This window comes from Stegostoma tigrinum, chromosome 7 (genome assembly GCF_030684315.1).
Source record: "Stegostoma tigrinum isolate sSteTig4 chromosome 7, sSteTig4.hap1, whole genome shotgun sequence".
NCBI lineage: Eukaryota > Metazoa > Chordata > Chondrichthyes > Orectolobiformes > Stegostomatidae > Stegostoma > Stegostoma tigrinum.
In genome coordinates this window covers 104,824,288-104,838,750 of record NC_081360.1, presented here as the reverse complement: position 1 = coordinate 104,838,750, position 14,463 = coordinate 104,824,288, and the positions used below count along the sequence as shown (strand labels likewise).

The window sequence follows — 14,463 nt, the reverse complement described above, 5'->3', positions numbered from 1 at the left end:
GACAGAAGTCAGAGGTAGGTTCTTTACTCAGAGAGTAGTAAGGGCGTGGAATGCCCTGCCTGCAACAGTAGTAGACTCACCAAGTTTAAGGGCATTTAAATGGTCTTTGGATAAACATATGGATGATAATGGAATAGTGTAGGTTAGATGGGTTTCAGATTGGTTTCACAGGTCGGCACAACGTTGAGGGCCAAAGGGCCTGTACTGCACTGTAATGCTCTATGTGCTATGTTCTATTTAAAAAGCTTCGAGATGAGCACCTAAAATGCCAGGGTATTGCGGACTATGGACCAAGTGCAGGGGAATCGGATTAGTGTAGCTTGGTGTTAGCGGGTCAGTATAGACAGAGGGGGCCGAAGGGCCTGTTTCTATGCCGTGTGACTGTCAGGGAGACACTGGAGGATCATGGGCAACAATCAAACGTTTGGGGAAATACAAGGGAAACATCACAGCTTCCCACACACTAGACACACTGAGGGACAACCACTAGCTCATGGATCCCCTATAGAATCCTGAAATCACCTTTCATGCCTTCACTGCGCCCCCACTGCCCCCCACCCCCACCCCTGCCACGTGCGTTCACATTGAGTCCTGTCAGATTCCTGTTGGTAACACGATGCAGCTGTGAATTCCTCACAGGTCATGGGGAAATCAGTTTTTTTTAAAATCCTCTCCACTTATCAAATCAGCAAACTGGAACCAGACGACCATTAATTGGATGACAGATTACATTGAGGCCTACCTCCTCTGGGTCAGCCAGTCCTGTTCTCTGCTTTAACCCTTCTCATTCTTACTAACTAACTCGCCAAGTTCAACCACAGCTCCCTATGCAGTGGCCCCTCACTGGGCCCTCTACCTGCTCAATCAAGGGTTCAGTGTAAGCGAATGGGGAGGAGGGCTGGAAATCAGAAAACAACACACTGACCTAATACTGTCACACAGGCAGACAGAAAGACAGGAACCCCTAGAAACACAGGCAGACAGATAGACAGGAACCCTTAGAAACACAGGCAGACAGAAGGACAGGAACCCTCAGAAACACAGGCAGACAGAAGGACAGGGACCCATAGAAACACAGGCAGACAGAAGAACAGGAACCCATAGAAACACAGGCAGAGACAGAAACCCTTATAAACACAGGCAGAAGCACCTACAAACACAGACTGAAACCCCTGCAAACACAGGCAGAAACCCCTACGAACTCAGACAGAAACCCCTACAAACACAGATAGACACACATGCAGATAGGCACACACAGATACAATAGTGTGGGAGGTGCCTCATTTGGAACAGTAACTCTGGTGCAGAGGTGATAAATGGCCTGCTGTAAACTGAACACAGTTCAATGTAAACACACAAAACCAGAACCCCATATACAGAGAGAGAGAGAGAGAGAGAGAGAGATTGACATGAATCTCCACATCCACGCAGTACAAGCCCAGGCACACACAATCATCCTCGCACACAGAACGGCACTCATTAATTTAGGAATGGGCGACAAATGCTGCTCTTCCAGTGACGTCCACAGCCAATGAAAAATTAAAAAGCTTTGGAAAGGGTGCAGAGGAGAATTACTGGGATGTTGCCTGGTATGGAGGGAAGGTCTTACGAGGAAAGGCTGAGGGACTTGAGGCTGTTTTCATTAGAGAGAAGAAGGTTGAGAGGTGACTTAATTGAGACATATAAAATAATCAGAGGGTTAGATAGGGTGGAGAGGGAGAGCCTTTTTCCTAGGATGGTGACGGCGAGCACGAGGTGGCATAGCTTTAAATTGAGGGGTGAAAGATATAGGACAGATGTCAGAGGTAGTTTCTTTACTCAGAGAGTAGTAAGGAAATGGAACACTTTGCCTGCAACGGTAGTAGATTCGCCAACTTTAGGTACATTTAAGGCGTCATTGTATAAGCATATGGACGTACATGGAATAGTGTAGGTTAGATGGGCTTGAGATCGGTATGACAGGTCGGCACAACATCGAGGGCCGAAGGGCCTGTACTGTGCTGTAATGTTCTATGTTCTATGTTCTAAAAACAAATCGATGAACAAATATTCACTCAGTCGTACAAGCTTGGATTACCAATCCAGTCAACACCAGCTCAAATCGTACCCTGCTGCTTGGGAAAAGTAAATTTAATTCCTGAATCTGAACATAAAAAGCTGGCCTCATTAAAAAAAATCATTGACCAAGAAGGTGTGTAAAATAATTGAGCCCCCAGGGGACAGAATGCTACCTTTCTCACCCACTCTGGGGTGATGCTAAATGTTTTTTCTGATAGATTAAGGCGGGAGGATCTGAGACCAGGCTGTAAGGGAGCTGGATCAGTGTCCAGACAGGATACCAGCCTCTGTGGAGTTATTCCAGTTAGTGATAACGATAGGGAAAAGGACAGGGATAGTGTTCAGAATAGGGCTAGGTGTAAGGATAGGAATAACGGGAGCATTTAGGATAGGGTTAGAGATAGGGGTAGAAATAAGGATAGATTTAGGGATTAATTAGGTAGGGATAACGTTAGGGTTGGGGATAACAAGTGGGGGAGAGATAGGATGAGAAGGAAGGTTAGGGATAGCATTAGGAAAAAGATAGGATTATGGATAAGAGCTAGGATAAAGTCAGGGGGAGTGTTAGGATAAGGATAGGAAGAGAAGGAGGGTTAGGGATAGCATTAGGAAAAAGATAGGATTATGAATAAGGGCTAAGATAAAGTCAGGGGTAGTGTTAGGATAAGGATAGGAAGAGAAGGAGAAGGTTAGAGGTAGTGTTAGGCTTGAGGATATTGATAGAAGTGTGAACAAGTATAGAGATAGTGAGAGGATTAGGGGTGTGGATAGAAATAAAGATAGGGATATGGATAAGCGTAGAGTTGGAATTAGGATAGGTTAGGGTTTGGGTTAGGGATAAACATAAGGTTAGGCTTTGGGTCACATTAATTAAGACTACAAAATCATAACTAGCCTATTCAGCCCATTGAACCCTTTTCCACCATTCGATCATGGTGGATATATTTCTCAACCCCATTTTCTTGCCTTTCTCCAAAAACCCTTGATCTTCCTTACTAATCAAGAGCCCATCTATCTCTGTCTTAAATACTCTCAATCACTTGGTCTCCACAGCCCTCTGTGACAATGAGCTCCACAGATTCACCCAAAGAAATTACTGCTCATCTCAGTTCAAAACGTTTGTCCTTCACCATAAGGCTGTGCCCTTGTGTCCAAGTCTCTATTACTCAGGAAAACATCATCTCCACGTCCACTCTGCTAAGGCCACTCTGTATCCTGTAAGGGTCACTGAGATCGCCTCTCATCCTTCTAAACTCCATCCAATACAGATCCTTCTAAACTCCATCCAATACAGATCCTTCTAAACTCCATCCAATACAGATCCTTCTAAGCTCCATCCAATACAGACCCAGTTGCATCACAGCTCGGCATGGCAACTTCTCTGCTCTTGATAGCAAGAAGTTACAGAGATATGAACATAGCCTAGTCCACCACACAAACCAGCTTTCCATTCATTGTATCAGAGATAATGGGAACTGCCGATGCTGGAGTATCCAAGATAACAAAGTGTAGACCTGGATGAACACAGCAGGCCAAGCAGCAGCTTAGGAGCACAAAAGTCAACGTTTCGGGCCTAGACCGTTCATCAGAAAAGGGGGAGGGGGAGAGGGCTCTGAAATAAATAGGGAGAGAGGGGGAGGTGGATCAAAGATGGAGAGAGGAGAAGATCGGTGGAGAGGAGACAGACAAGTTAAAGGGGCGGGGATGGAGCCTGCAGAGGTGAGTGGGGGTGGGGAGGTAGGGAGGGGATAGGTCAGTCCAGGGAGGACAGACAGGTCAAGGGGGTGGGATGAGGGTAGTAGGTAGGAAATGGAGGTGCGGCTTGAGGTGAGAGGTGGGGATAGGTGAGAGGAAGAGCAGGTTAGGGAGGCGGGGATGAGCTTGGCTGGTTTTGGGATGCAGTGGGGGGAGGGGACGAGCTGGGCTGGCTTTGGGATGCAGTGGGGGAGGGGACGAGCTGGGCTGGTTTTGGGATGCAGTGGGGGAGGGGACGAGCTGGGCTGGTTTTGGGATGCAGCGGGGGGAAGGGAGGTTTTGAAGCTTGTGAAATCCACATTGATACCATTGGGCTGCGGGGTTCCCAAGTGGAATACAAGTTGCTGTTCCTGCAACCTTCGGGTGGCATCCTTGTGGCACTGCAGGAGGCCCATGATGGACATGTCATCTGAGGAATGGGAGGGGGAGTTGAAATGGTTCGCGACTGGGAGGTGCAGTTGTTTGTTGCGAACCGAGCAGAGGTGTTCTACAAAGCAGTCCCCAAGCCTCCGCTTGCTTTCCCCAATGTAGACGAAGCCACACCGGGTACAGTAGATACAGTATACCACATTGGCAGACGTGCAGGTGACCATCTGCTTAATGAGGAAAGTCTTCTTGGGGCCTGGGATGGGGGTGTGGGAGGAGGTGTGGGAGCAAGTGTAGCACTTCCTGCGGTTGCAGTGGAAGGAGCCGGGTGTGGTGGGGTTGGAGGTGTGCGGGAGCGGACAAGGGAGTCCCGGAGAGAGTGGTTGCTCCGGAAGGCAGACAAGGTTGGGGACGGAAAAATGTCTTTAGTGGTGGGGTCTGATTGTAGATGGTGGAAGTGTTGGAGGATGATGCGTTGGATCCGGAGGTTGGTGGGGTGGTGTGTGAGGACAAGGGGGATTCTTTTTTGGCGGTTATTGCGGGGACGGGGTGTGAGGGATGTGTTGCGGGAAATGCGGGAGACACTTTCGAGGGCGTTCTCGACCACTGTCGGGGTTAAGTTGCGGTTCTTGAAGAAAGAGGACATCTGAGATGTACGAGACTAGACTGCCTCATCCTGGGAGCAGATGCAGCGGAGGCGGAGGAATTGGGAATAGGGGATGGAATTTTTGCAGGAAGGTGGGCGGGAGGAGGTGTATTCTGGTAGCTGTGGGAGTCGGTGGGCTTGAAATGGATATCAGTTTCTAGGTGGTTGCCGGAGATGGAGACAGAGAGATCCAGGAAAGTGAGGGATGTGTTGGAGATGGTCCAGGTGAACTTGAGGTTGGGGTGGTTGGTGAAGTAATGAAGTGTTCGACTTCCTCTTGGGAGCACGAGGTGGCGCCGATACAGTCATCAATGTAACGGAGGAAGAGGTGGGGTTTGGGGCCTGTGTAGGTGTGGAAAAGGGGCTGTTCCACGTAACCATTCATTGACTCCATCTATACTTCCCATTTCCTTGGGAAAGCATCCAACATAATCAAACATCCCTCCCATCCCTGTTTTACTCTCTTCCACCCTCTTCCATCAGGCAGGGGATGTAAAAGCTCAAAAACATGTACCAACAGATTCAAGAACAGCTTCTTCCCTGCTATTATTAGATTTATGAATGGACCTCTCATTTTTCAGAGTTGATCTTTCACTGCACCTTCTCTGTAGCTGTAACACTTTATTCTACTTGCTGCTCTATTTCCCTGATGTACTTATGTGAGGTATGATTTGTCTCGATCACACACAAAAGAATACATAGAAGATAGGAGCAGAAGGCCCTTCGAGCCAAGTCTGCCATTCATCACGATCATGGCTGAGCATCTAACTCAACACCTTAACCCTGATTTCTCCCCATAACCTTAAATTCCATTCATCCCACGTGCTGTATCTAAACGTTATATCGCCTCTTGAAAACATTTCACTGTATCTCAGTACATGTGACAATAATAAATCAAATCAAATCAGAGTCCTTAAGCATTCTTCTTGTGACAAACCCTTCATCCCCAGGGGCATTCTTGTCAACCTCCTCTGGACCCCCTCCAACACCAGTATATCCTTCCTTAAAACAGCTCACAATACTCTAAATGTGGTCCGCCAGAGCCTTATACGGCTTTAGTAGGACCTCCCCACTCCTGTATTCTGACTCTCTTGAAATGAATGTCAACATGGCATTTGCCTTCCTAACTGCCAACTGACCCTGCACATTAACTGTAAGAGTCTTAGTTCAGGATTTCTTAAGTCCCTTTCCCTATTTAGATAACAGTCTATGCCTCTATTCTTCATAGCCTCCCACTTTCCCACATTGTATTCCATCTGCCACTGCGTTGTCCACTCTCTTGGTCTGTCCAAGTCCTTTTGCAGCCCCCTCACTTCCTCAACACTACCTGTCCCTCCACCTATCTCTGTGTCATCTCCAAACTTAGCAACAATGCCCTCAGCTCCTTCGTCCTGGTCATTTGTGCATATCATGAACAGCTGTGGTCCCAACACTGACCCCTGCAGAACTCCACTAGTCGCTGGCTGCCATGCTGAAAAACATCCCTTTATTCCTACTCTCTGCCTTCTGTTTGTCACCCAATCGTCTATCCATTCTAATACATTGCCCCTGAAATCATCACTCATCTTATTTCACTGCCTCCTGTGCAGCACTTTGTCAAAGGTCTTGTGGAAATCCAAATAGATCACATCCACTGACTCACTCTTGTCTAACTTGTTTGTTACCTCCTCAAAGAATTCTAACAGATTTGTCAGGCCTGACCTCCCCTTGATGAAGCCGTGCTAACTCCGCCCTATTTTACCCAGCAGTTCAGTCCTCCACAATCTCATCCTCAATAATGGACTATAAAATCTCACCAACGACTGAGGTCAGGCTAACCGGCCTATAGTTTCCTGTTTTCTGCCTCCCTCCCTCCTTAAACGGGGTGTTACATCAACCATTTCCCAGTCCTCTGGGACCCTCCCTGACTCCAGTGATTCCTGAAAGATCACCAACACCGCCTCTGCAATCTCCTCAGCGATCTCCATCAGAACCCTGGGGTGTAGACCATCTGATCTGGGTGAGTCATCCACCTGCAGACCTTTCACCTTCCCCAGCACCTTCTCCTGAGTGTTGGTCACTACACTCACCTCTACCCCCAGGCTCTCCTGAAGTTCTGCTATGCTGCGAGCGTCTTCCCCTGTGAAAACTGATGCAAAGTGCCAAATCAGTTCTTCCACCTTGTGTCTGTTTCCAATTACTACTTCCCCAGCTTCATTCTTCCAGCAATCCAATGTTCACTCTTGTCTCTCTCCTACCTTTTAGATATCTAAAATCACTTGCAAGCTTCTTTTATACTTCAAACCAGCTTGGCCTTGTATTCTACCTGCTATTCCCTGTTATTGTTTGTTTAGTTATCCTCTGCTGGTTTTTAAAAAGGGTTCCTAATCCTGTGGCTTCCCACTGGTTCTCACAACATTGTCTGCTTTATCATTTGCTTTTATGCTGTCCCTGGCTTTTCTTGTCAGCCACGGTATTTTATCCTCCCCTTAGAGTGTTTCTTCTTCCTTGGGATGATTTTTTTTGCTATGCCTCCTGATTTGCCTCCAGAATCTCCTGCAATTGCTGCTCCACTGCCTTCCCTGCGAGGCTCCCCTTCCAATCAACTCTGGGCAGCTCCTCCCTCATGTCTTTGTCATTCCCTTTACTCAATTGTAACGCTGCTACATCTGAATCCAGCTCCTCCCTCTCACACTGCAGAGTGAATTCTAGTGGATTACAGTCACCGTCTCCTTAAGCTCCTTAATCGATCTGCCTCATTACATGTCAGAAAATCCAGAACTGCCTGTTCCCTAGTGGGCTTACCACAAACTGCTCCATAAAAACCATCTTGTGGACAATCCGTAAATTCCTTTTCTTGGGATCCACTCCCAAGCTGCTTATCCCTGTCCACCTGCAGATTGAAGTCCCCAAGATTATTGTAATCATACCTTTCTTCCATGGCTTTTAACAGTGAACATGGAACATAGAACATTACAGCACAGTACAGGCCCTTCGGCCCTCGATGTTGTGCCAACCTGTCATACTGATCTCAAACCCATCTAACCTACACTATTCCATGTACGTCCATATGCTTGTCCAATGATGACTTAAATGTACCTAAAGTTGGCAAATCTACTACCGTTGCAGGCAAAGCGTTCCATTCCCTTACTACTCTCTGAGTAAAGAAACTACCTCTGACATCTCTCCTATATCTTTCACCCCTCAATTTAAAGCTATGCCCCCTCGTGCTCACCATCACCATCCTAGGAAAAAGGCTCTCCCTATCCACCCTATCTAACCCTCTGATTATTTTATATGATTCAATTAAGTCACCTGTCAACCTTCTTCTCTCTCATGAAAACAGCCTCAAGTCCCTCAGCCTTTCCTTGTAAGACCTTCCTTCCATACCAGGCAACATCCTAGTAAATCTCCTCTGCACCCTTTCTAAAGCTTCCACATCCTTCTTATAATGCGGTGACCAGAACTGTATGCAATACTCCAAGTGCGGCCGCACCAGAGTTTTGTCCAGCTTCAGCACAACCTCTTGGAAAGGAGCTTTTCTTGCTCCTGATTTATTTTCTTCCCCACATCCTGACTATGGCCAGGCCTGTACACAATTCCTATCAGGGCCTTCTGTTTGTTTTATGTTCATGTTCTGACTGTGACTGTGCGGGGCCCCCCCACACCCCCACCCCGGTGCCCACTGTTGGCGAAGATCTCTGAGGGGCTCCATCGATGAAGCAAATGCCAATTTTGAACCTTCCCAACAAAGACTGAGCTCGAATTTAGGTGCCAATCCCTTCACCCTCAAACACCATGCCCTTTCTATCTCAATCACCACCACGAGAAAGGTCATTGGGTCCCACAACAAAACAATTCACTTCCCATTTTATCAAACCCACGGTCAACGGGTCCACAAGCCACCCCAGCGCAGTAAGGCCATAACAAATATATCACGATCAATACCATAAGGATAAGTATATTTTAAATAGGTTCCCAGTGGGAGACTTCAATGGGAACTGTTGAGAGTGAATTTTACTCTCCATCTAACCCCATGCTGTCCATGTCCTGGGAGTGTTTGATGGGGACAGTGTAGAGGAAGCTTTACTCTGTATCTAACCCCACGCTGTCCCTGTCCCTGGGAGTGTTTGATGGGGACAGTGTAGAGGAAGCTTTACTCTGTATCTAACCCTGTGCTGTCCCTGCCCTGGGAGTGTTTGATGGGGCACAGTGTAGATGGAGCTCTACTCTGTATCTAACCCCATGCTGTCCCTGTCCTGGGAGTGTTTGAATGGGGACAGTGTAGAGGGAGCTTTACTCTGTATCTAACCCAGTGCTGTGCTGTCCTGGGAGTGTTTGATGGGGGGACGGTGTAGAGGGAGCTTTACTCTGTATCCAACCCCGTGCTGTCCCTGTGTTGGGAATGTTTGATGACATTTGATTCAATGAGAATGTGGGGTTGCTACATTTGCCGAAGACCGATGGATCAGAAACTGAGTTGTCAAGTAACTGCAAAAGAATCTTTAAATGGGCATTAAAGGAAAAAAAGAAAGAACTGTGGATGCTATAAATCAGGAACAAAAACAGAAGTTGCTCGAAAAGCTCAGCAGGTCTGGCAGCATCTGTGAAGGAAAATCCAACTGAACATTTCGGGTGCGATGACCCTTCCTCCGAACTTAGTTCTGAAGCAGGGTCACTGGACCCAAAATTTTAGAACATAGAACATAGAACATAGAACATTACAGCACGGTACAAGCCCTTAGGCCCTCGATGTTGTGCCAACCTGTCATACCGATCTCAAGCCCATCTAACCTACACTATTCCAAGTACGTCCATATGCTTGTCCAATGACGACTTAAATGTACCTAAAGTTGGCGAATCTACTACCGTTGCAGGCAAAGCGTTTCATTCCCTTACTGCTCTCTGAGTAAAGAAACTACCTCTGACATCTCTCCTATACCTTTCACCCCTCAATTTAAAGCTATGCCCCCTCGTGCTTGCCATCACCATCCTAGGAAAAAGGCTCTCCCTATCCACCCTATCTAACCCTCTGATTATTTTATATGTTTCAATTAAGTCACCTCTCAACCTTCTTCTCTCTCATGAAAACAGCCTCAAGTCCCTCAGCCTTTCCTCGTAAGACCTTCCCTCCATACCAGGCAACATCCTAGTAAATCTCCTCTGCACCCTTTCCAAAGCTTCCACATCCTTCTTATAATGCGGTGACCAGAACTGTACACAATACTCCAAGTGCGGCCACACCAGAGTTTTGTACAGCTGCAGCATAACCTCTTGGTTCTGCAACTCGATCCCCCTATTAATAAAAGCTAAAACACTGTATGCCTTCTTAACAGCCCTGTCAACCTGGGTGGCAGCTTCAAGGATCTGTGTTCATGGACACCGAGATCTCTCTGCTCATTTATACTACTAAGAACCTTACCATTAGCCCTGTACTTTGCCTTCCGGTTACTCCTACCAAAGTGCATCACCTCACACTTGTCTGCATTAAACTCCATTTGCCACCTCTCAGCCCAGCTCTGCAGCTTATCTATGTCTCTCTGCAACCTACAGCATCCTTCGTCACTATCCACAACTCCACCAACCTTAGTGTCGTCTGCAAATTTACTAACCCATCCTTCTACGCCCTCATCCAGGTCATTTATAAAAATGACAAACAGCAGTGGACCCAACACCGACCCTTGCGGTATACCACTAGTAACTGGTCTCCAGGATGAACATTTCCCATCAACTACCACCCTCTGTCTTCTTTCAATAAGCCAATTTCCGATCCAAACTGCTATATCTCCCACAATTCTAATCCTCTGCATTTTGTACTGATTTTTCTTCACAAATGTTGCCGGAACTGCTGAGTTTTTCCAGCAACTTCTGTTTTTGTTTAAATGGGTATTGATTGAGTGAGTGGGAAGAATGTAGCCGATGGAGTACAAGAACTTTAGGACAACAGGAGACCACTCAGCTGTTTCAGCATGCTCCTATCTTCAATAACATCATGGCTGATCAAATTTTACCTCAGCTCTACATTCCTGCATATCCTGCAATGATTTTTCACCCCCTCAGTCAGCAAGAATCGATCTCACTCAGCCTTAAAAACATTTAAAGATTCTGCATCCTCTGGCCTTTGGATGAAATGAATTCGAAAAATGCACAACGCTCTGAAAAAAAAATTCCTCATCTCTGTTATAAATGGGTGGCCCCCTAATTTTAAACAGCGACCCCTAGTTCTCAGTTCTCCCACAAGAGAAGCCATCCTCTACATATTCCTCAACCCAAGTCAACTCCCTTCAGGGTCTTATTTGTTTCAATTCAGTCCCCTCTGTCTCTTCTAACCTCACGAAGTTACTGGCCCAGTCTATCCAGCATTTCCTCAGAAGGTGATCCCCTCATTCCAGTGATTTGCCTGGTAAACCTTCTCTGAACAGCTTCCAGCATGACCATCCCTCTGTAATTACGGAGCAGTGCTGTACACAGTATTCCAGATCAGGTCTGACCAGTACCCTGTATACCTGAGGCATAATCTCTCCACTCACGCGTTCAATTCCCCCTCTAATAAAACATAACATGTGGATGATACGAACTTATCCATCATCGAACGAAGGATAAGAACCACTGCATGTGATTTAAACAGAGAGGGATGGCAGAACATTGTGGTACAGAGGGATCTGGGTGTCCTGGTGCATGAATCACACAAGGTGAGTCTTTGGTTACAGAAAGCGATTTGGAGTGGAAATGTCAATGTTGTCATTTACTGTTCGGAGAATGAAATCTAATGGGCAGGAAATGTCCTGCAGCTGCGCATGGCTGTCAGCAAAATCAGTAAAACTCAATCCTAAAGATCAGGTAGGCCATTCAGCCCCATATGATGGCCGATCTGACTATTCTCAAATTGTTCATGGGACATGGACTCCACTGGCTGGGCCCAGCATTTATTGCCCATCCCTAGTTGCCCCTTGAGAAGGTGGGGGTGAGTTGACTTCTTGAACCGCTGCAGTCCACGTGCTGTGGGTTGACCCACAATGCCCTTAGGGAGGGAATTCCAGAATTCCCTGGAAAAATCTGGAATTCCCTCCCCCAGGGAATTATGGGTCAAACTACAGCAGGTGGATTCCCAAGGTTCAAGAAGGCAGCTCACCCCCACCTTCTCAAGGGGCAGCTAGGGACGGAGAATAAATGCTGGCCCCAGTCAGCGACACCCACATCTCACAAATGAATAAAAAAATGACCATGATGTTGTGACATATGTTTAGTTACGTGAATGATGCTACACATTGCAACTTCTTACTCTACTGCTCTACAATGTAGAGACTGTATCTTTCTTTATTTAAAGGTGGAATGAAATGAGAAAAGAAGTATTTTACAAACCAAGGGTTACCAAGTGTTTACTGTTTGTTATTGAACTGGATACTCATCATAAGCAATGTTTACACAGCTCCTGGTTCAAGCAGCAGTAGGAGCAGATGTGGAGGAGCTAGGTCCAAGGCTGTGTGCAAACGGAGACAAATGACAACTAAAGGATTGTCTGGACACTGGTGACCCTTTATCGATGACAAAGGACCACTATTTGCCAACAGCTACCTGAACAGTTCTCTGGGAGCTAATCGTGAAGGACTCCTCACAAGAGAAGGTGAAAAGATCTGTACTCCCCTAGCCCAAGAGCTGTCTCTGTTCCAAGCAGTAAAAACCTCTTTAAACCTGAAGAAAACGATTCTCATTGACCTTCAGCAGTTGCTGCAAGCCATAACATCAAACGAAGAAGCTAGGGAGTTTTTCTACATGTGATCTAGCCACCCCGTGTCACCGACACTGGAAGCATCCGGAGAAGAAAGAGAGAGAAACAGTGTTTTGATCCGCACAAGAACCTTCTCGGTAGATGCTGCGAACAGAAACCACTGAGCGGCTTTCCCAGTCATTCCCGCCATCCTGTGCTTCCTTCTCTGTGTATGGGTGAGTTTATAACAGGATTACAGCTTTAATAGCAGCATTGTATTCCAATGGTTTATACATATCTACCCACAACTAGACTCTATTTGATGAACTCTTATAATGAACAGTTACTCTTCGAAGAAACAAAAGCCTTGACCATGATCTCTAACAACCCAGGACCGAACAGCAAAGAACCTGGGGAATGCTGAAAATATTTAACAAAATCTTTCACTTTCGTGACAACTTACAAATAGCAGAGTTATATTTATTGCGTATTGCCATCAGAGCACAGCATCAGCATCTTCACTCAGGCAGATATAACACAAAGAACTGTGGATACTATAAATCAGAAACAGAAACAGAAATTGTTGGAAAAACTCAGGATTACCTCTGCTTTCTCTCCACAGATACTGCCAGGTCTCTGCGTTTTTATGACAATTTCTGATTTTACTTCAGATTCTGAGATGATCCACTAAGCAGACTGCACATAGTGAAACATCAGGCTTCCTCCAACAGTGCGGCACTCCCTCAGTACTGACCCTCCGACAGTGCGGCGCTCCCTCAGTACTGACCCTCCGACAGTGCGGCACTCCCTCAGCACTGACCCTCCGACAGTGCGGCACTCCCTCAGCGCTGACCCTCCGACAGTGCAGCACTCCCTCAGCACTGACCCTCCAACAGTGCGGCACTCCCTCAGCACTGACCCTCCGACAGTGCAGCACTCCCTCAGCACTGACCCTCCAACAGTGCGGCACTCCCTCAGCACTGACCCTCCGACAGTGCGGCACTCCCTCAGCCCTGACCCTCCGACAGTGCGGCACTCCCTCAGCACTGACCCTCGTGGCAGTTAGATTTACTCACATTTGGACTAGGTCTTGATGCCATACACTGTGAGTCATTTACAATCCCAAGTCTTCGACACCCCACTCTGATTTTGTCAAGAATGTACTTCCTCCAAATATCACATTGAGGGACATTTCCCAATGTGTCTCCTTTTATTTAAAATAAAATTTCATTTCCACAGCATTGTGCAGATTTTGAGCCATGTTTACTTAAAATGTGCACCCCACATTCTGAGTGAACTCAGTCCCATTCCCAGGACCGTGTGGTATTTCCCTTATCCATCTCCCTGGTACCAGTTTCCATGACAACAGTCCGCACTGTTTCCTGTTTGAAAGTTAACACAGGAACAGGATTAGGCCATTCTGCCCCTTGAGACTATGCTGTCATTCAGTGTTCAGATTTCAATTCTGACATGCTCCTATAGTCCCCTTGTCTGCCTTGCATGTCCTGACCTTCCCTAAACTCTGTCACTCTCCATCTCGAAAGCTCCAACATTCCAACCTTTCTGGGAACTGTTCCCACTATCCTTCTCCGCTGCTTCCTCAATGTTTTGATTCCGTTTGCCAGATTCCATCTGCTTGCCTTGATTACCCAATCTGAGGCATTGCTTTCTTTCTACCGACTGTATAAAATCTTTCCATAATCCCACACATCGCAATTGGACATCGTTACAAACCGTTGGAACCGAAGGAAACACAAGCCGAGTCTCTCCAAGATGGCCTTCTCCTTTAACTCTTTCTAATGCGGGGTTCTTTCTGGTGTTCCTGCTGTGCAATCTCTCCCAGGCTGAGACTTCTTCCCTGAGGTAATGGGGCCAGGATCTGAGCCCCATTCCTCTCAATGGGTGATCTTCTTCCAGTCAGGACATCACTGCCTGCCCGTTGTATTCCAAT

At 46.8% G+C, this 14,463-nt stretch overlaps 1 protein-coding gene across 6 annotated transcripts in view; it reads right to left on the bottom strand.

Annotated features, from left to right (window-relative positions):
• tns1b (tensin 1b) overlaps positions 1-14,463 on the bottom strand; it is a 571,744-nt gene that overhangs the window by 367,254 nt on the left and 190,027 nt on the right. The window contains exon 1 of one of the 6 annotated variants that reach the window (XM_059647612.1): positions 14,247-14,419. The exons of the other annotated variants lie outside the window; for them this stretch is intronic. Within the exon in view, the coding sequence (XP_059503595.1) occupies positions 14,247-14,402 (156 nt within the window). The 5' untranslated portion in view covers positions 14,403-14,419. Of the gene's footprint in view, positions 1-14,246; positions 14,420-14,463 lie in introns of those variants that run through there. 6 annotated transcript variants of the gene reach the window in all.